The 21831-nt window shown below is 40.9% G+C and overlaps 1 protein-coding gene across 1 annotated transcript; it reads left to right on the top strand.

Moving 5' to 3' along the window:
* Positions 1-503: 503 nt before the first annotated feature.
* SLC22A3 (solute carrier family 22 member 3) lies at positions 504-21433 on the top strand. The gene is made up of 11 exons (XM_083434165.1): positions 504-1175; positions 8608-8711; positions 9854-10008; positions 11584-11752; positions 12678-12795; positions 16343-16440; positions 16544-16758; positions 17812-17920; positions 18675-18787; positions 19531-19651; positions 21108-21433. The coding sequence occupies exons 1-11, from the start codon at positions 762-764 to the stop codon at positions 21160-21162; spliced, it is 1671 nt and encodes a 556-aa protein (XP_083290291.1). The 5' UTR covers positions 504-761; the 3' UTR covers positions 21163-21433.
* Positions 21434-21831: the final 398 nt, after the last annotated feature.

Genomic DNA, 21831 nt, shown 5'->3' with positions numbered 1-21831 from the left:
CCATGATTGCTCATCTTCTTAGTAGTGACTCTTCTAGCTACCTTTTCACTTCACGTCTTTTCTCTTACACTTTTCTTCATTTCCACTGTTTCTAACTGCCAGCAGCTGATATTCTCCATGCCTGGTTCCCCTCACACCACTGGACCCACATTATAACCTCTTGGCAGTAACCTATGTGGTTATCTATTCCAATTACCAACTAAAATAAGCTAATTAACCGCTACAGTAGCAAGAACCCAAGTGTTTTGGGGAGGGAGAAGTTTAATGGATTTTAACAAAGTGGATCCTTTCCCATAATTTCTGTTCAATTTGACAAATGTGGATTAATTTTTATGGGAAATGACCACAGTTCTGCTTTATATTCGGCTGTTTGCATGTCCCTAAAGAGTTAACCATTTTGATTACATAATCTCTCCTTTGGGTAGACAGAAAAAATATATACGCCCCCTTCTTTGGGGCAGCATGCGTGCCAAGTGTATAGTGAAATCCTACAGTTCTGTGCGTAAGCATTGTGCCAAACTGACAGTACAACTCGTGTGTGTGTGTGTGTGTAACTTTGCTCTGCCCCGGCATTGCTTTTGCTACTTGATTGCATGTGTGTGTAGCTGAGGGAGACAGAGAGGAAGACAGAGAAAGAAGAGAGAGATTGCGCGTACATGATTTATAGGAAGCACCGGCAACAGCCACAAAGTTTGAGAGCTGTTGACGCTGTGTCACCTCTTGGATTCATCTGACTTGGGGGAGGGGAGGAACTGTCTACAATGCCGTCTTTTGAAGAGTTTCTAAAAGAGGCTGGGGAATTTGGAAGGTTTCAAAAGCGGGTCTTCCTCCTCCTTTGCCAGACTGGTATAACCTTTTCCTTCTTATTTGTTGGTGTTGTGTTCCTTGGCCGGGACCCAGAGCAATATTGGTGCAGGGTTCCTTATGCATCTAAATTAAGGAAGCAATGTGGATGGACATTTGAAGAGGAGTACAACGTTACCATTCGAGCTTCAAGTCTGGTCAATGATTCTTCCCAGTGCAAGAAGTATGACATGGAGTGGCATAACACCTCTTCTAGCTGCACCAACCCACTGTCTCATCTTACCAGCAGCAGCTTGAGCAATGTGTCACTTACAACATGCCGCCGGGATGGCTGGCTCTACAAAGAACCTCATTCAACTATTGCCAGCGAGGTAAGAGAATTCAAAATACATCCTCCAGCCATGTTTTCATTAGCAATACAGGACTATAAAATACATAAAAGAAGAAGTCTGGAGTGCAAACTATGGTGGGTTGACACAGATAATTAATCTTCTCCACAACAGCAATTGGAAAGTTTCATAGGTAACCTTAAACAGCAGCGCCAGTGTTTAATGTGTTTAATATGTGAGCAAATTCCAAAACTGAGACATTTCTACTGACTCTTCGAAATAGAAGAGTATAATGAGAGCTATGGCATTTCGGATAATGGATGGGCTAATAGAATATATGTCTCTTGGAAACTGAGGCAATACAGTTGTATAGAAGGGCAGCACCAATTCAGATAGACAGTGTATATCTCTCTGGATGAATTTCTTGTCATTTATCATTCGACAATACATTAGGAAGGGAGTGTGGCTCACTGGTAGTGCACATCCTTTGCGTGCAGAAGGTCTTAGATTTAATCCCTGGCATTGGAAAAAAGGATCAGATAGTTAGTGATGGGAACTAATTCTACCCACTGCTGCCTGTCAGCAAAACTAGGCTAAACAGACAAATAATCTGACCTGGTACAAGGCAGTTTCTTGTGCTCTTAAAGTTGAAAATCTAAAATTGAGTTCAGATCAATTTTATTATTTTCAGCCATAAGAAAGAGAGGGGAAAGTAACACTATGCCAGCAAGGACATTTATAAAATGAGAATAACTGAGCAAACGTCATAAAACACCAACAATCAAGTATGAAAAGTGCAGCTAGCTGTGTTGGTCCATTAAGAAAAAATCCAATGCACAACAACCACTTAATATTTTAGGATGGGCTGAAAGTCATAAACAGTGCAGTAGCTTTTGAGTTTCACAAAACTTTTTTTAGACAGGTTGTAGAACAACAAAAAAGAGGGTGGGGGGGAGTGAACAAAAAGGTGCTGCTGATACAGGTTACAGTGGATATCCATCTGGGATATGTGAATTTTGGATGTTGAAGGAGGCTCTTTGCAAACTAAGGAAGAGAACCTAAACCAACTTGCCCATTTAGGATTGTAACCTAAATTAGTTTGCACCAAGTTAAGTTGCACCAAAGCATAGTGCAATAAAGAAGCAATGCCTGTTGAAAATACAAGATATTATTAAAAGGTGCTCAAATATTCCTCAGCACAGACTGGAACACATGCAAGTCTTGAAATAAAGAAAAGTATTGCATTATTTATCTTTCGTATTCCTAACTCATCTCTTGCCTGAGGTAGTGACCTCATCGCAGTTTGCAAACTACCTAAAACACAGTAAATCAAATAGAACAATAAAAGCAACTGATTAAATTGTTAAACAAACAGTACCAGCGTTAGAACAGCATTTATTTAGGGAGTAGTCTGTAGAAAGCACAGTTACAGGAGGAGCAGATCAGGTATGCAAGTTATGTCACTAACTTTCATGATATTAGTTTGCACCAAAATAGTAAAAGGGAACCCACTTTTAATGGTATCTTATTCACATTACACTTGTGGACTATAACTTTTTACTATAACAAAACTTAGTTTTGTTCTGTTTGAATTAGATCTGGTATACATTTTAAGATAGAAATAGAAATACATTACAGTATTTTAGATATTGTTCATTTTCTTTCCTGGAGCTCATATCAATACATTCTTTAGATAAATACAGTAGAAATTGTTTTGCTGAAATGTTGCTGGTGGAGGCAGGAGGGTGATTAGAGAATGAGGAAAAGGACAGTGATCTTTTTGATGTAATCCTGCTTTGGTTGTCTGTGGTAACATTTTGTTAATCATTAACACTGAAATATGACAGATTTAAGGACAGGCGGATATGGTAGCATTAGTAGCTGCTTTCAGACACTGCAATGAACACAGGAAGCTGTGTCATACTGAGCTGGGCTGTCAGCCTATCAAGCTACTGTATGCTTGAAGTCTTCACACTTTCCCAATCTTGGGTCCACCATTAGTCCCAACATGCATTTAGGGACCCATGTTTTCCTTTTGTTATTTGCACGGTGGTAGTGTTGTTGTTGTGATGTTTGTTCAGATTTCAGCAGTAAACAGTGGGTTTTCCCAGGAAAGTTGCAGGACAAAAGAAACCTTCTTGGTCCCTTGACTTGAAATCATGGAACAAATGAAAGTATGGATGGGCCCATAGTTTCTCATTTTTCCAGTCTTCAGTTCTCAAAATTTCTGTGAATTTTGAAAAATCCTCGTGAAAATTCTTCAGCATTTTAGTGCAAATTTATCCTAATCAACACAGCATTGGAAACAGTTTTGACAAATGGGCACATTTTTGCAAACAATTTCTCATAATGTTATGCATTTTGCATGCTATTTCCACCAATATATTTATTTTAATGCACAATTTCCACTAACATATGCATTGTATTAAGCTTCAATTGGAGAACAGCATTGCAAAATTTGGATAACTGTGCATTTTGAAGGATGGTGCATTTCAGTTCTTACAGTATTTTGGAAAGGGCAAATTGGATATATTCAGCTTTCAACGAAATGTAGTTCTCTTTCATCCCTAGTCCCAACCCACCAGTTGAAGACAAACACTCCATGCTGACTGGAAGCAGCTCTCCAGGGTTGCACACAAGGACCTTTCCCTGTTCTAACTGGATATTTGTTTATTATACTATACCTAAGAGATATGCCTGTTGTCTTTGTCCATGGAGTTTTCTTGGCAGGGACACTGGAGTGGCTTGCTGCTTCCTCCTCCAGGTGAATCACGTTTGGTCAAACTTTCCACTATGACCTGTTCATCTTGGGTGTCCTGCTCGGCATAGTTCATAGCTTCTCTGAGTTCTTCAAGCCCCTTCGCCACGGCAAGGCAGTGATCCAAGAAGGATTGAGAGTCCCATGGACTGCAAGAAGATCAAACCTCTCCATTCTTAAGGAAATCAGCCCTGAGTGCTCACTGGAAGGACAGATCCTGAAGTGAGGCTCCAGTACTTTGGCCACCTCATGAGAAGAGAAGACTCCCTGGAAAAGACCCTGACGTTGGGAAAGATGGAGGGCACAAGGAGAAGGGGACGACAGAGGACGAGATGGTTGGATAGTGTTCTCGAAGCTACCAGCATGAGTTTGACCAAACTGCAGGAGGCAGTGGAAGACAGGAGTGCCTGGCGTGCTCTAGTCCATGGGGTCACGAAGAGTCGGACACGACTAAACGACTAAACAACCTAAGAGATACCTGAGACTGAGGCCCCATCTGCACTATACATTTAAAGCAGTATCACACCACTTTAAACAGTTATGGCTTCCCCCAGAGAATCCTGGGAACTGTAATTTGTTAAGGGCACAGAGAGTTGTTAGGAGACCCCTTTTCCCCTCACAGAGCTACAATTCCCAGAATGGTTTAACAATCAATCCCTCTTCTCAGGGAACTGTTGCTCTACAGGGGCAACAGGGGTCTTCAAAGTACTCTCAGCAGTTTTATCAGACTTCAGTTCTCTGGATTCTTTGGGGAAGCCATGACTGTAGTAGCATGTTCAAATACATAGTGCAGATGGAGCAAGAATCAGGGACTTTTTGTTTGCAAAGCATGCGAGGGCTGGGCATGCGACAGCAGTTGTACCTGTGGCCAGTGGCCCTCCTACCTTTTGCCAAACCAGAGGCAAATGATGCATGTGGAGGAAACAATTACTGTTGCAGCAAGTATTTCTTACTGCTTACTTTTGGGAGTGGAAAATCCTGCTCCACTACTTCACCTCTTCCTTCAAGCAGTGTTCCTAGTAATGTAGATGGTGACCATTGGAATGCAATCACATAGACTTTTTAGAGAAATGAAAGCTCTATGGCTGTCTGGATATAACTACCAATCCATACTGTTAACGTTCTTATAACTCTTCAGTCTCTGCATGTGTTTTTCCCTATTGCAATATGCAGCACAATCCCATGCATGTTTACTCGGGTACGTAAGTCTTGCTGTGTCTGATGGGGCTTTGCCCTCAGTAAGCAAGCACAGCCTTAATGACTAGCTTGGGAGTAGGCTTGCCCCAATCTCCTAGCACAAGGAAACAGTTCTTCTACACCTGTAGGTGAGGAATCTCGTGCCTGAAGCCTAGCCTTGTCCAAAGCCTAGGCATGAAGTTTTGCCTCCTCCACCCTTGACTAAAAAAAAATGCATTCAAGAAAATTATAGTGTTGTGACAGCGAATGATTTCCTGTGTGCATTCTGAGGTGGTACTGTAGGGTTAATGGCTATCTATCTAGTTATATAAGCCAGCTACCCCACTAGACAGCTGGCTGGCTGGTCAGTAGATGGCAGTTCTCCAAGAGCAGTAGCAGGCCTCCAGGAGAGGGCACAGAGAGCTTCTAGAGCAGTGATGGGAACCTGTGGCCCTGCAGATGTTAGACTACAATTTCTACCATCCCTGTCCATCGGCCATTCTGGCTAGTGGCTGAAGTCCAATGAAGTATGAAGGGTTCCTCATCCAGGCCCCAGGGTGTTTCTCCCCTAAAGCCAGAGTCAAACTTCTGGAAGTACTTGCCAAGCTCTGAGGTCAAATTACGCCTGAAGCTGCTTTGTTTTTGCTGTAATCTTGACACTTGGTCCTCCATGGAGGATACATTCTGGTCCGCTGCCTGCAAACACTTTCGCTCTGCCAAGTTAACATTTGCCAGATTAACATGCCCTTTGAGGGAAGATAATTGGTTTCCTAGAAGAAGAAATGCAGTTGTTTAGAACATACTGATGTCAGCAACATCATAAAGTCCTATATGAAACATTACTGTTGCTGTTGAAGCTATTTTAAGGGCCAAGTACTACATTCCCCATCGATGCACAGACCTTACTTAGCTCTAAGGACAGCAGGATTTATTTATCCAATCATGTATATACCGCTTTTCATCCCAGAGGTCCTCAAACCTTTTTATTAATACAATAAAATGACAGCAAAATGCAATAAATCAATTGTCAATCAAATACAAGAAAGCAACGCCCCCTCTCAAAATATTGATTGTGTCAGTGTTTTCTTATAAATAAACAATTGGCAAGGAATCTTGGTACCCCATTTAGATATTTTTATGGTTTCTCGCTGGAGTAGATAATATTTATTTTGCACATGTTTAGGCTATTGTTGTTTAGTCGTTCAGTCGTGTCCGACTCTTCGTGACCCCATGGACCAGAGCACGCCAGGCACTTCTGTCTTCCACTGCCACCCGCAGTTTGGTCAGATTCATGTTTGTAGCTTCGAGAACACTGTCTAACCATCTCGTCCTCTGTCGTCCTCTTCTCCTTGTGCCCTCCATCTTTCCCAACATCAGGGTCTTTTCCAGTGAGTCTTCTTTTCTCATGAGGTGGCCAAAGTATTGGAGCCTCAGCTTCACGATCTGTCCTTCCAGTGAGCACTCAGGGCTGATTTCCTTAAGAATGGATGCGTTTGATCTTCTTGCAGTCCATGGGACTCTCAAGAGTCTCCTCCAGCACCATAATTCAAAAGCGTCAATTCTTCGGCGATCAGCCTTCTTTATGGTCCAGCTCTCACTTCCATGTTTAGGCTATAAGCATTTAACTTCAGAAATTAAATTAACCCATCATAAACAATCCTAGTTCCATGCTAACTGAAACCACTTCTACCCATTCTAATGAACATACTGTAAATTAGATTCTCTTCCTGGTACATATATAGGCCCATGTGTGATAAAAGTCTGTTGATTGTAACGTCACCTACAATTAACCCTCCTTCATACATGCTATATAACCTACATACCAAAAATTATGCAAAAAATGTACAATACACAAAGTTAATGTGCAGATCTACCTCATGTATGGATCTTATCATGCTAAAACGTAGCATTCAAATATGGCTAATTAAAAGCATTGGTTTCAATGGGTCTGTGTATCAGATACCACCCTTAAGTGGGGGGGGGGACACCAACATACCAAATAAAAAACTGAGTAATCCAGCATGGGAACTGGTCCTACTAAAAAGATGGTACTGTTTAAATGTGAGACTAAAAATAAATAAAATGCTATGGAATGCTAAAAAGGAGTTAGTTCTTGCTGGAATTGCTCAGATAATCAGTGTTGGAATTAATTACATTCATTATTTTAATTAGTGATCTCAGTCAAGGATATAACGGTGTGTTGAAGAGTTTAAGCTCTTCTCATGTTGACGAAGCAAAAATCATGCTCCTAAATAATTATGCATTCTCCAAAATCTGTTTATTGCTAATGCTAGTTTTATTGTATTCATGCAAGTTTTCAGAGACTGAGGTCACCAGTTCTCTACGACAACTGGTATTAATCAGGCTATCCCACTGGAATCTTGGAAGTAGATTTGGGTTAAATCCTTCCAAAAAGTTATTTCATGAAATCTTCAGGATTACAAATCAGAGCACTGAGATGGAGATTTGCTTAGCTCTTTTAAACTTTTCTTTTTCTTGGATGTGCTCAAAAAGGCGGAACCATTTCACTCACAGCACTAAGTCAGGAGATAGCTGTTGAACACTGGAAGAACAAACAGTGTTTATCTGTGATGTCTTAGAAGTACAACAGAGTTTAAGACATGTTTATCATGTAGATGATACGGTATCAACCAAAGTTAGCTCAAGGACTGACAAAGCCAGATGGTTTCTATTCAAAGTGGCATTTCCACCCCACCCCACCCATATCTTGTTCCTGGCAAGAATGTCACAGCAGGGAAGACTTGGGTGCTAACAATTTGTTTCTTTAGTTACATTTCGTCACCTTCTGTCTTCACTTTACCTATCACTCCCTCCATTTTGCCCCCATTTCTTATATTTTCATTGACGCCTTCCAGGGATGGTTCTCTGAAAAACAATGGCCAACCCTACCATTAGACAGGAAGATGGCAACCTCTGGCAGCAGGTGCTTGAGGTGGGGAACAGCAGCAAATTGTTGAAGGGCAGAGCTCATTGTGCTACTAGGCCTGCCATTCACCTTCTAAGCTAGCCTGCTGACCTCAAATATGGTGGAGGACGCTGCCCCATTACCAGTATTGGCTTGTGTACATGGAATGGCAGGGGGGGGGGAGGCACCATCTTGTCTTTTGACTCAGGCAGCAAAAATGTTTTGGACCCAACTTCATATGAGATTCTTTTATGACATCTGTAGAGGGTAGGACTTCACAGGCTCAGCCACCATCAGAATATGATCCTAAATAGTTTTATAAGTTTCTTAAATTGAACATTAGTTCTATATAAACCTGGCATAGTTTATATAGAGACTGTCAATTCTAATGTTTCAGTTCCCTTTTAAAAAAGACTAGGTGTGTCTCTAGTCACAGAAGGCTTTTTGCTCCAGTGAAGGTTTCTGTGAAGGGAAAAAGGAGGGAGGCAATTTTTACAGTGATTCCCTTTCTCCTGCAGCCTCCCTCGGATATTGTTTTCAAGACTGGAATCTTTTGTCAAATAAAAACTTTATCTTCTACGGAAACTTATTGTATCTTTTTGTTCATCCCACAGTACAACCTTGTTTGTGAGGACAGATGGCTAATAGATATGACACAGTCTCTCCTCAATCTCGGTTTTTTGGTAGGAGGATTTTACCTAGGCTACGCTTCAGACAGGTAAAATTTTCTTTTTTTAACCAAACTACGAACCATGTCATTCTTCAGCTGCAGACAGGGCTGTTTCACATGTTACTTTACTTACGTGAGTGAGTGTTTACATTGTATTAGTACTGTACCCAAAATGTCTTCCATGTTTTTATCCCTTCTCCATCAATTCATGTGGGGAGAAAGCATTTGAAAATTGTCAAAGGTGAAAGAAAATTTCAGTGAAATTTTCATGCATGAAATGTGGAGGGGTTGTTGCAATTATTTTGATGTGGCCGAGAGGTTTTGTGAGTGTCTCTTCTTTCCTTCTACATTCTGCAGCCTTCCCAGGTGCTCACATTTCCTGAAAAACCTTTGATGTCTTCAGTTGGCCTTTCCTGTTAGAAAGGGAAGCTGGAGAGAGGTTATCTACTATGCCTCTGACAACTGTTCGTTTTATTAGATTGCATATTTATTTTTAAAGACATAATTGCAGAGAGCTATTGGTGTTTTTTAAGCAAAAGGGAAGAAGCACACCAGCCTTAGGCACTTGGAAGCAAGTTACCCCCAGCCTCCCAAGCTTCAGTTAAAGGCAGAAAGAGACATCATGAGCAGCTTCTTCCCATGGTGATTTTTCAGATCAGGAAATATGGGAGAATGTTTAATGGAAAGAAAAAAACACTCACTGACACAATAAGGTAAACCCCACTCCACACCCAGTGATATTTTTCCAGAAACAAAGGTGCCAAAACTCACCATGAACACCTTCCTCGTTCTCTTAGAATGGAAATGGCGTCCGCCTGACAGGTGTTGGAACTGAGTTCCAGCTGGAAAAAAAGCCCTGTCCACACCCACCAAAATTATAAAATGTTCCTTGAATGAGGCAGAACAGCAGAAGTCTCTTTCGTAGAAGAACGAAACTTTAGAGAAATTGGAGGAGAGTTTTCGGCACAGCACTTTTGTATGCCATTACGTGTGAAGATTAGGAAGTTTAGGAATATGTTCAGTCTGCCTTCAATGAGATGACTAGTGAGGGGTGGGAGTGGGGGAGAGAGCATCCCTACCATTCCCAGAGCTGGTTTGCCCAGGAAGAAAGGCTGAGACCTTAAAAGCTCTTTTCACACCAGGTAACCCTGTTCTCTCTGTTTTACTCTCACACTCTCTGCTCTTGACAGATACGGCAGAATCAACATTTACCTCATTTCTTCCTTTGGGGCAGGACTATGTGGCCTCATAGTGGCCTTTGCACCAAATATTGTAGTATTTTCGATATTTCGCTTTCTACAAGGTGTATTTGGAAAGGGAACCTGGATGACAAGCTTTGTCATTGGTAAGACTTGGCGTGTTTTCCATTCTTCCTCTTCATATATGCATGTAATATGTGGGATACCAAATGAAAAAATGGGATTTCTTGAATGGGATTATTATACTGTAGGCACATTGCACATAAAATCAATAGATTGCATTGTGAATATTGCTAAATTACTGCATGGAAGGGAGGGTTGATTATGCAGGGATTGGTTCATTTGAAGACATTTTATTCTGATAGTGCTGGTGGTGGAGATTTCCTCCTGATGTTGATAAAAGTTTGAAAGGAACCATTTCTGTCAAGATCACAGCAAGGGGAGAAAGGGTTAAACTCTCCCTCACTGCTACACTGCAGTCCTGATAATTATCAGTCCCATCTCCAGCAGCTGCTACTTGAATGTTAACAAACATGCATATGAAATGCAGCAACCCGTTTAACCCCAGGTCACATCTCATTTGACCCCAGTTCATGACCCACCAGGAAAAATTCCACACAAGATCCATGTACAGCAGCTGACCAGAGGCTCAATAGCTCTCCTGTTTTTGATAGCTGCCTCAGGGACGGCAAAAACAATAAGTTTATTGAAGACAATAATGGCTTCTGAATTGTGTATAGTTTGGTCACAAGCCGATCTAATATGACCCAGATTTTAAATAAGTCCATGGTTTATAAATTTAAGAATGCACAGAGATGTACCTAATTTGAGTGGTGAGCTGACTTTAAAAAATGTAGTCACTGTGGTAGGGTTCGGTTTTTTAGACATACATTTTTGAGCACAAAGGAAAGTAATTCATCACGAATTTACCACCACACTCCATGAGCCGTTTCTGGTTTTCAAGGTGGGGAGGTGACACATAATTATACATTTAATTGGGAGAAGTGTGCATGTGGTATTTTAAAAGTTAAATCCCAAAACTAAAGGGGTGGAGAATATGGAATTATCACTCAGATTGTTGGTATGTACATCCATCTGTTTTACAGTGAAGGTAGGCAAAAGCCAGCATCACTCAGGAGAAGAAAAATGTGTTCTTTATAGGACATTTTTATACATATGAAGCTACATAGATGCTCATTCAATAGTAATAAGACCAAAGAATACCAACATGCACTATCTCACCGATGAATGAGATATGGGCTCAATTCAGATACAATTATTTTGGTTTCATAAACAATGGCAGGATTTCTGTCAATTGTTGAACCATCTAGTTTGATGCCCTACTTTTGTAGCCAGAGATTAAACCAGTTTCCAAGTTTGGATGTAATGGGAAAGTGTGATTTAAGGCAATACATTGTGCAAAAGAAGGGGGAATGAAAGGGAAGGAGGGAGGGATGAATGTCCAGGCTAACCACTTGTTCTTAGCCTAATAAACAATGGTTTGTTAACTGAGATAGTTATATCTGAACCAGGCCATAGATTCATAACATCAGACGTCTGTGACATTAATTTTCTTCTGCCAACTAATGTAAAGAAGTCAGCAAAATATCTCCACGTGTACCACAGAACAGTGACTTGCTATCATCACCCTATTAATGGTTTTAATAATGTGCAGGCTGTTTCCTTTCAATGTCTTTTATTTTGTCCATTTCTGTATTCAGTGACAGAGATAGTTGGTTCAGATCAGCGAAGGATTGTTGGAATTGTAATTCAGATCTTTTTCACCCTTGGAGTTGTGATTCTTCCTGGAATTGCTTATCTCATTCCCACATGGCGAGAGATTCAGCTAGCTACGACACTCCCCAACTTCCTCTTCCTGTTGTATTACTGGTAATTTGATGTTATTTTCTTTCTCGGATCTTTAGAATAATTATATAGTACACAGTATGAGATCCTGTAGTATAAACTGGGAGCTTTAGTAATTATGAGTAAGTCCTCTGTCTGTCTCACAGGTCTTTAAATTGCCCACATCTACTGTATGGGAGTGATAATACTGACCTTCATTCAGAATTATAAGGATTGCTGTGATATGCCCTTGAAGTGCTTTGAACACTCTAAAACACAATGTAAACAAAATACATTGTTTAAGAACACAGAAAGTTATCATCAGTAACCTCCTCCCCAAATTGTGCCTTTTTAAATATAAGCCTACATCTATAAAACAGTATACCTGTTTGAACATATTTGAAATGAGTTATGGCTGAATATAGAACCAAAAGCCACAGATATAGTTTGTGTAAAATATGGACAAATAGGAGTGCTATTTACAAAGAGTTGATCTATCTCTTCAAGGTAAACTCAAAGTTTTTTCAGTTCAGTTCAGAATTTACAATCGATTCTGAAAGTTCTGAAATTGACTATGCAACATTCCCTTTAGAATCTAGTTTGCATTTCGCTAGTTTCCAGGGATCATATTACAAGTCATCCACATAATTTATGTGCTTCTTTGTCCAACTATGTGTAAAGAATGGACAGAATCATCAGCATTATGTGGGTCACTTCTACCGGGCTTCTACTGTGTGCAGTGTCAAATTGCTTGCTGACTCCATGGGATGCTTGTTTCAGCCTTCACACAAACACACACACATTCACACAGGAGGATTAAAGAGCTTCCAGCTTGCCAGGAAAAAAATGGAAGGCAGGAGAACCGCACAGGGATGTTAATTAGCTTCGTGCCTTCTTACAAGCAATAAATCTATTTGGTTTCTGAACACAGCTTGCAGATACATCCTTACCAGTGTCTCTACTTTTGCAGGGCAGTACCTGAATCTCCACGGTGGCTACTGACACGTAAAAAAGGAGAAAAAGCCCTAAAGATCATTCAGTCCATCGCCAAAGACAATGGGAAATGTCTTCCACCACATTATACTGAGGTACTCACCATATACGTGCTAAGCATCAAATGCACCACTTTTAGCATCATCATGGTGTTAGCAAGGCATGTTCAGTTTGTGCTGTTGGGTTTTCTGTTTCTCGCCCTGTGGCCATCTAAGTGTTAGCTGGAGTGTGGAGGAGATGATTTCCCCCATTTTGTACCTTTTTTGTATTAAGGGCTCGCTCTGGGGTGTGTTTCACTCCTGCTCATCTTTCAGATGTTGTGCTGAACATGTGCACATTGGCAAATTGGGCCATCAGGATATGTCATATTGGAGGCAGGTCAGGTGTCAGATGTCTGGAACACACACACAAACGTTCACACATACCATTTGTACAGCGAATACACAAAGAAGAAAGTCTGCACAGACTCATTCTGTTGCATGCATATAAGATCCTGGCCTCTTGGGAGTGGAAACCTGATGGCAGGGCTTGCATGTTATCTTTCTTTCATTTGTCTTATGCACTGCACTTAATTGCTGTAGGTGCTTTGAAAACATTGGTGTTGGTCAATTAGTTATTGAGAGAAATACTAACTATGTAGACAGGACAGTGGGCAGTGGAGCCACCACCACATCCAAACCCCTGTTGGTTTTACTACACCAGCTGGTGCAACAGAGATGTCTGAATCTGGCCTCTCATGGACAAAGAAGAAGAAGAAGAAAAAGAATTCAGGGGATCTGTAACTGGCCCAAACCTGCACATATCCCAAAACACCCCTTTTGAGAACTCTACACTGGCTACCACCAGTGGGAGGCCTGTCAATAATTGCAGGTCCCTGCCTGCTCAGGCAGATGTCAGGCCTCTTCCAGAACAGCAGTATTCTTCTCCAGGAGGAGTGTTGGAAATCTAGCAACTTAAAGGACATTTCCCTCAAAATATTTAGTAATGTTAAAAGTAGCAGATGCAGAATTCAATACTTTCCTTCCCAAAAATCAGAGGATCCTATACTATATCAATGTAAATCAACACAAAAAGGTACTGCAGTTTTTCATAAATTCCTTTTTTTAAACAGCCATACATGAAAGACTTGCTTTTGCCACACATCTTCCAAATGCCTTGTCTGTCAACCATCTTGTGAAGATCATATTTTCATGTGATCAGATTACGAACAAGGGAATGTGCGGATTGCATGATGTCCATCTGTTCAGATTCTTCAGTTTGTTCAACATCTCAGTATTTTTAGAATGGTGACCTTGGTGTCCAGGCTAGTATTACTCTCTCCTCATCGTTCCCAAACATCCTAGCCTATATTTTTAAGTAGTATCCACAGCTGGGTGACCCTAATTTAGTCACAGCTGCAATTGCTTAGCCCTCAGTAATAGTCTAAGGCTTCTAAGCTGCACTTCGGAACCGTTCCAGATCCTTTTGGATACACAAGTTCAGTCATTCTTGATTCTACGCCCAGAAGGAGAGCACGATGCTCCCGGAAGTGTGATAATGGGAGGGTCAAGTGCATTTCACAGGCTGTACTCTCAGTGGAGTTTCTAGTTCCAAGATTACATAGCTCTGCTTTTCAAAGCGAAGCTCTGAGTTTGAGAAAATTTGCTGTATTGTATCTTTTGTAGGCATGCTAATGCCCTGGTGATGATAAACCTGCTGTTATGATGACGAGCTGTGTGGCATTGAACTGTGTGGTGTTGTAGAGTTGTTTTCATTATAATTTCTTTACATTGTACAACAGAGCATACTTCTTCTCCAACAACAACAAAGGTGGGGGGAGAGGTGAGGATTGGTTGAAGCCTTGGAGCTATACTTAGAGGGGGAGAGAAAAACATGGCCTTTTATAGTCCAAAGATGCATCACTCTGCTTAAAGGAATCAAAGTTTGAGGTTTATGACAGAAGCACTGAGTCTCCCCCCCCCCCAGTCATTTTATTTAATCTTATATCTTCACAACAGCCGTGTGAGGTAGGTTGGTGAGGGGCCCAAGGCTAGAAGTGAGTGCTGATTTGAGTTTAAAAAGTGAAAATGCATGAGTATTTTCTTTTCATTTATCAAGGTTGACAAAATATTTTTGTTTGTGCTTTTCTGAGAGTTGCTGCCTATTCAGAGGGGAAGACGGAAGTGGTAGGGAGGTCAGAATGGTGCCAGTGCATCAGGGAGCCAAGCTGGCACTCCTACCACTGTATTTGAAGCATTCTGATCTCCCTTCCACCTCCATTCCACTGTCTCTCTTCCCAAAAAACAGCAGCAGCTCAGCTGTCAGGAGGTAGATTGAGTGCCATGGCTTCACCTGCTGTGTGTGCATATATGTTGCTGTGCATATTAAGACAGTACCGGACAGTTTAGACAACTGAGTTCTCTAACTCAATCTAAGGCAGCATCACACATAACTAAATATTGTCTATACTTCTTCCTGTTTATTCTGTTTCTGTTCCACCTTTAAATGACAAGGATTACTAGGCTATTTTAAAATAAAAACATGAAATCTTAGAAGTACAATTAAACACACATACACACACACATCATAAAGCAACAAAATAAAAACAGAAATAAACTCAAATAGAAGAACTCCCCAAATAGTAAAAACCTAGCAAAATCAAAAAGTTGCAATATCTGCTATCATGTGAACTAGAAAAACCAGAATGGCAACCTTTAAAAATAAATCATTTTAAAAATTTGTGCTATATTGCTTTTGTGCTTTTGCAGTATTATGCAAATAGTTTCATATTTTCTGTAAAAATATGACAGACAAAAATAACACTTAATGTTTAATATTAATGCTTTGATGAAAACTCATTTGGTTGTACATTGGATTTTGATCTGAATGCCTAACACCCTTATATTGTGGTTTTTTTGGGGGGGTTGCATATTGATGAGCTGTAGCCCCAAGTTACTCAAGCCCAAGGCTCCTTGTCTTATTTGACAGCAGTTTTTAAACAGGGTAAGAAATATTGTTTCCTGAAAGTAAGCAAAATATTTGGTAGATATAGTCCAAGTATCTCCCCTCCTCCCCAAGGTTTTATATGATATTATTTGTTTAAATTATTTTATGAATCGTTCAGAGCATGCAGAACATCAGGCAGCAAATCAACCCGTACTTTTCATATTTTTATGTGGATGTTTCATTTCTATACCACTTCTACGTGTACAAACTCCTCTGAAGCCCAAACGGCCTCGGTCCTGTATACCTGAAGGAGCGTCTCCACCCCCATCATTCTACCCGGACACTGAGGTCCAGTGCCGAGGGCCTTCTGGCAGTTCCCTCGCTGCGAGAAGCCAAGTTACAGGGAACCAGGCAGAGGGCCTTCTCGGTAGTGGCATCCGCCCTGTGGAACACCTTCCCACCAGATGTCAAAGAGAACAACAACTACCAGACTTTTAGAAGACATCTGAAGGCAGCCCTGTTTAGGGAAGCTTTTAATATTTGATGCATTACTGTATTTTCATAGTTTGTTGGAAGCCACCCAGAGTGGCTGGGGAAGCCCAGCCAGATGGGCGGGGTATAAATAATAAATTATATTATTATTATTATTATTATTATTATTATTATTATTATTATTATTATTATATTTGGGTTTTGGTATCTGTTTCTTTTACTTAGATCAGTCTCTCCGACAAGGAGGTGAGCAACCCATCTCTCCTCGAACTGGTTAGAACTCCGCAGATGAGAAAGTTCACTCTAATCCTGATGTATGCCTGGTGAGTCCCAGCTGTGTTGCCTCTGTGGCTTTCCCCTTTGGCCTTTGTCATGCAAGTCAGCCTGCTTTGAACCTTTTGCAGCTGTTTTTTCTTCCTTTTTAAGGTTCACAAGTGCAGTGGTTTATCAAGGGCTTGTCTTGCGCCTGGGAATCATAGAAGGAAATCTGTATTTGGAGTTCTTTGTCTCAGCACTGATGGAATTGCCTTCAGCTTTTCTAATCTTATTGACAATTGACCGCATTGGCAGGCGCCCTCTCTTTGCAACAAGTGCCTTCGTGGCAGGTGCTGCGTGCTTAATGACCGCATTCTTGCCCAAAGGTAACCTTTTCGTTTTTATTTGCTTGTTTTAGTTGCTAACTCACCCTTGTCTTTCAAGGCAGACCACAGGTGTGCGTGCGCGCACACACACATTTAAAAATATGTGAAACACACACACCCCCAACCATATCTTGGAACAGAAGCTTGCTGAAATATGACCTTGCATTTCTTCTTGGAAATAATGGCAGACTCCAGAAAAGCTTGCACACACTGCTCTGTGACCTTATATTGAGTCTTAATGAAAGGTGCTGTGCTGCTGTTGCTTTTCATTTTCTTTCCTAATGAGCAAAACTAGGGTTGCCATATGCCCAGGATTTCCTGGACATGCACGGAATACAGCAGTTGACAGCAGTGCCCAGACGGAAATTGGATTAAACGTCTGGGAAAATCCAGACATGTGTCAGCCATGTCAGCAGGGCCATTTTTGCCATTTTTTAAAAAAGAAAAAAATAGCTCAAAAACAGCATTTTTTTGCGATTTTGCTAACAATTTTGCCCCATCCCCACCCCCAAAGTAAAGTTCAACAACTTTTCTGTCGAGATTTTCACTTTTTGAAATATGGCAACCCTAGAAAACTAATGGGGAATGTCTGGCATTGCTTCACATTGCTCTGCTTTAAAGCTAAGCTGGCAGCTGCATAATGAAAAGTAGTATATTAGTGCCACCTGCTGGTAAATGTGAAATGGGAGTAACGCTGCTAATTATTTTCAAATCTGGAGGTTGCATTTCTAGCTCATTTATTGTTATTGATTAAAATTAAATACCTTCCCTTAATATTGGGGCAGGTACCAATGGTGAATAAATAATATCTCTTTTAAACTTCCATTTTGTCCATTCATAATCAAATGATTCTCCACTTCTGACCTCATTTGAGTAGAATATAGCACCACTTCTTTTGCTCATTTATCTGTGAAGAAGCTTTGCTGAAGCAACAGGGGTTAGATGAGAAGGACACGAATTCATTGTGAAATGGATCAGGAATAGGATCTTGATTTTTGGTTTCCATGGTTAAAGAAATCCTTTTCGTGTTTCATCTGCCTGTATCCTCCACAGATATACGATGGCTAAGTACATCATGCGCCATCTTGGCAAGACTGGGGATCACCATAACTTTTGAGCTTGTCTATCTTGTGAATTCTGAATTGTATCCTACAATATTCAGGTAAATGGAATAAGCACTTTGGGGAAGAAATCCACGTGGTTGTGGGCTTGGGTTGGGGGAGGAAGTAGCAGTGGAGCAGAAATGATGGTTAACCTGACAGATTACATCAAGCAGTGAAGTGGCTCGTACATGTGCATTGCTAAGCTATGCATGCCTACTCAGAAGTAAGCCCCACTGAGTTCATTGGGACTTAGAGTCAAAAAAAAGGTGGGAGTTTTTTTTTTAAAAAAAAAAGCACTGGTGAAATGATAGAGAAAACCATTTACAAGGCAGTTGCATACCACAGTGTGCTCAGAGTCTAAAATTTAAAAATCCTCAGTGCACAGCTCTGCTCTCCAGTGGTTTGAATGAGGTCTCCTTAGCATTCCCATATAAAAAGAGCCAAAGGAACCCCGATATTGTCTAGGTCTAGGACATTCCTAAAGAAACATTTCCAAAAGCAGTATATGAATGTAGTTTAACCACAACTCTTAACAGCCTTGGCTGTTGGCCATGCTGGCTAGGGGTGAAGGAAGTTGGGATCCAAAATATCTGGGGCGTGGCAGGTTGGGGAAGGCATTCTTGCTATTATCACCTTTGCAAGTGCCTGTTGCTAGGCTCTTATACCCTGACTTAAAGACCAAATCTGGAGTTCAGTTAAAGAAAGCAAACCAGAGTGGAATGGAGGTATCATGTGAAAAGTAGGTATAGTATAGCATCTTGGAAGCTAGTGCATAAATCCTGAGTAATATATTCTATTTTCTTTCCCCTATAGAAACTTTGGTGTTTCGTTGTGCTCAGGACTGTGTGACATAGGGGGCATTTTAGCCCCATTTCTTCTCTACCGGCTAGCAGCCTACTGGTCAGAGCTGCCTCTGATTGTTTATTGTAAGATATTGTTTTAAAAGTGACATCTTTTCAAAGATGGTTCTTCTTTTTCTGATTCTTTCAGGAAGTAATATTGAGATTGGGATTCCACACTCACTACAGTTTTGTAGCTCCATTTTGCCATACAATTATCCCCCCCCCCCGCCCCGAAGCAAAGTGTGATGCTGAGAGCCACTTCCCACAACCACTTTCTCCCAGTGAATTTTCAGATCACCCTTCTGATACCATCCACACTGACTCTACACTTCTGAAAGCATCGAACAGGCCTGCCCTTTGGAGAGTTGTCAGGGGGACAAGTACAGCAGTGCCCAGTTCCTTATGTGTAATTGTGCTGGATAGGTGCCAACACTGTATTGTGGGTAATAGAAATCCTTAACAGTATCATCATTAAGTTTGTTTACATACTACTTTTATTTATTTAGAGAACTTGTGCTCTACTCTTTAGCCAAAAAGTCTCCCACACAATCAATTAAAACCGCTTACATAACGATAAAAACAAGATAGTCCCTGCTTGCAGGCTTTCAGTCTAAAAGAGCTGGTGCCCCTGCATCCATTCATAAACATCCACCCATAAACATGCATATATACACATAAACCACTCACTCCCCCCTGCCAACAATTAGTTAGGGCTTCCCCCACATTTTTTTTGTTCCCTGCCTCTGAACTATCTTAAACTGTAGTGTTAAATATTATTTCTCACTCCATGTGACATACTGTATGTTTCCTGCTTCACATTTTGACAGGTATACTTTCCATTCTATGTGGGCTTCTGGTCACATTTTTACCGGAGACAAAGGGCCTTCCCTTACCGGAGACAGTCGAGGATGTGGAACAACTGCCAAATGCCTGCACTGCTATCTACCCGTAAATAATCTCATACGCTTTCTTGGGATTTCAGATGGTTCCTTCTCCAGACCTTTCATTAGCCTCAAGCACCAAACGGTTCATTAAATGTGTCCTTGCACTTGCATGTGTGTGCTTTAAAAAAATCAAATATAAAGCATTGAGGGGAGCTAGTCAGATTGAGATTGGTGGGTGGGTGGAAGCAGTTAACCTCACCCCTGCACCTCATGCTGCAGTCCTTATGAAAATCCCTATTCCAATCTGCTGTTTCACCCCAGCAGGGAAGCTGCTATTGGTGCTAATTTATTTGTTGTGTTTATACCCAACCTTCCCACCACGCATAGTAGTGTGAGTTTGAGGAGTCCATTGTTAACGGAGACAGGCAGGTTTCTTGGCAAGTTACCTAGTACTAAGCAGTCCTTTCTTTCTGGGGGGACGCATACCCCTAAACATTTTGTGAATCTAAGTTTGGCCTCATTGAGGGGCAGTATTTCAATATAAGTAGGGAAATGAGAGTACAGTGGTACCTCGGGTTACAGATGCTTCAGGTTACAAACTCCGCTAACCCAGAAATAGTACCTCAGGTTAAGAAGTTTGCTTCATGATGAGAACAGAAATCACGCAGCAGCAGCGGGAGGCCCCATTAGCTGAAGTGGTGCTTCAGGTTAAGAACAGTTTCAGGTGAAGAACAGACCTCCAGAACGAATTAAGTTCTTAACCCGAGGTACCACTGTATCGCTAAATGTTTTTTTAAGAAAAAAAAACACTGGTCCTAAGTATGGATTGTTAGTTATAAGAAAGGAAGTTGCTTTGTGCTGGAGGGCATATAGGTAGGCCCTCTCCCTCACCTGGCTGGTAGTGAGAAGCACAATAGCCAGAGTGATGTGAGAGAGGGAGGGAAGCTAGAAGCAGGCAGAAGCAGAGAGTGAGAGCCATGCTGTATTTTTACTGGAATCCAAGACTGTAACAATGGGAGACGCAAGACCTTCTGGGGTGTTGATGCCATGAGCCCCTCCATCGTGGGCTCAGGTTGTATCCATGTGTAAATAAACCACAGTCTCCACTGTCCCTCATTCCAAGGAAACCAAACCCTGGAACTCCCGGGAATATTTCACCACTCAGAGATTCGAGTGGCATATGCAACAATCTGTTATTCTGTCCCCATCCTCCCCACCGCATTTTATCTTTACAAGAATGCTGACAGAGAAGTGATGCTTAGAAACAGTAACTGCCCCAATAAGCCTCAAGTCTGAGTATGGATTTGAATCTGGGTCTTCCTAGTCTGATACTATAACCTCTACAGTATGCCACTCAGCTCCCATAGCCGCTTCCCTTGTAGTGCTATCTTCAGCGACAGCGGTTTTCATCAAAGATTCGCGTGATTTTTAAAAGCATACATTTCTGCTTAAATCAAAACTTTGTCCCACCATTAAGGCATGGCTTTTCTTCTTCTTTCTCTTTCCTTTTATCACCACAGTTTCAGCAGAAGGTGTGGGAAACAGAAACATCAGATTTCCAGCACATATGTTTGATCATTTGCCAAATGTTCTGAGGGCACCGACAATCACCTGGCTTTCAGTCTGATGTCCAGTGGATGCCATTATCGTGCCAGATGGAGAAAATGGATCCTGTTTTTCCATAATAAAAATCCCTAAAAGACACTTAAAGTAAATATAATATTTTTCTATGACTTTGGGAGTATGAATGTGTTTTCTGAGCCTATTGTTTCCAGGTGGGAAACTCTTATATGTGGATTTTGTAGAAGAGAAATAATTTCCATTAAATAAGTTGTTTTCTTTGAAACTTGACTCTTTGCTTATGTCTGGGCCATCTGGCCATCCTTATCTTCCCTAACTCGTAAGAGTAATTGTTTCACACTTCTGTTGGAGAAACAGGAAATACACTGAAGGAATCCACAACATGGTGATAAATAACAAGAAAAATATAGCATTCAAATACTCCAGTGGAACTGAATGAGAACAGGGGAAACAAATTCTTATTTCAAAGATACAATAAAAAGTATGTATATTTGTTGAGATGCCTTAAGCCTGTTATGTTAATAACATACCCTTTGCATCTATTTGGTTTGATTTAGTTTATTTTCAAAAAAGTTTAATAAAGGTTTTAAAAAGGGTAAAAAGTGGAATAAAAATGGAACAATAAAACAAATGAAATATACTAAAATCACTTGTTTTGCACTG

Source organism: Podarcis tiliguerta (genome assembly GCF_965153285.1).
Source record: "Podarcis tiliguerta genome assembly, chromosome: 3".
NCBI lineage: Eukaryota > Metazoa > Chordata > Lepidosauria > Squamata > Lacertidae > Podarcis > Podarcis tiliguerta.
The sequence above is the reverse complement of the archived record's forward strand: the minus strand, read 5'-3'. Positions and strand labels throughout refer to the sequence as shown.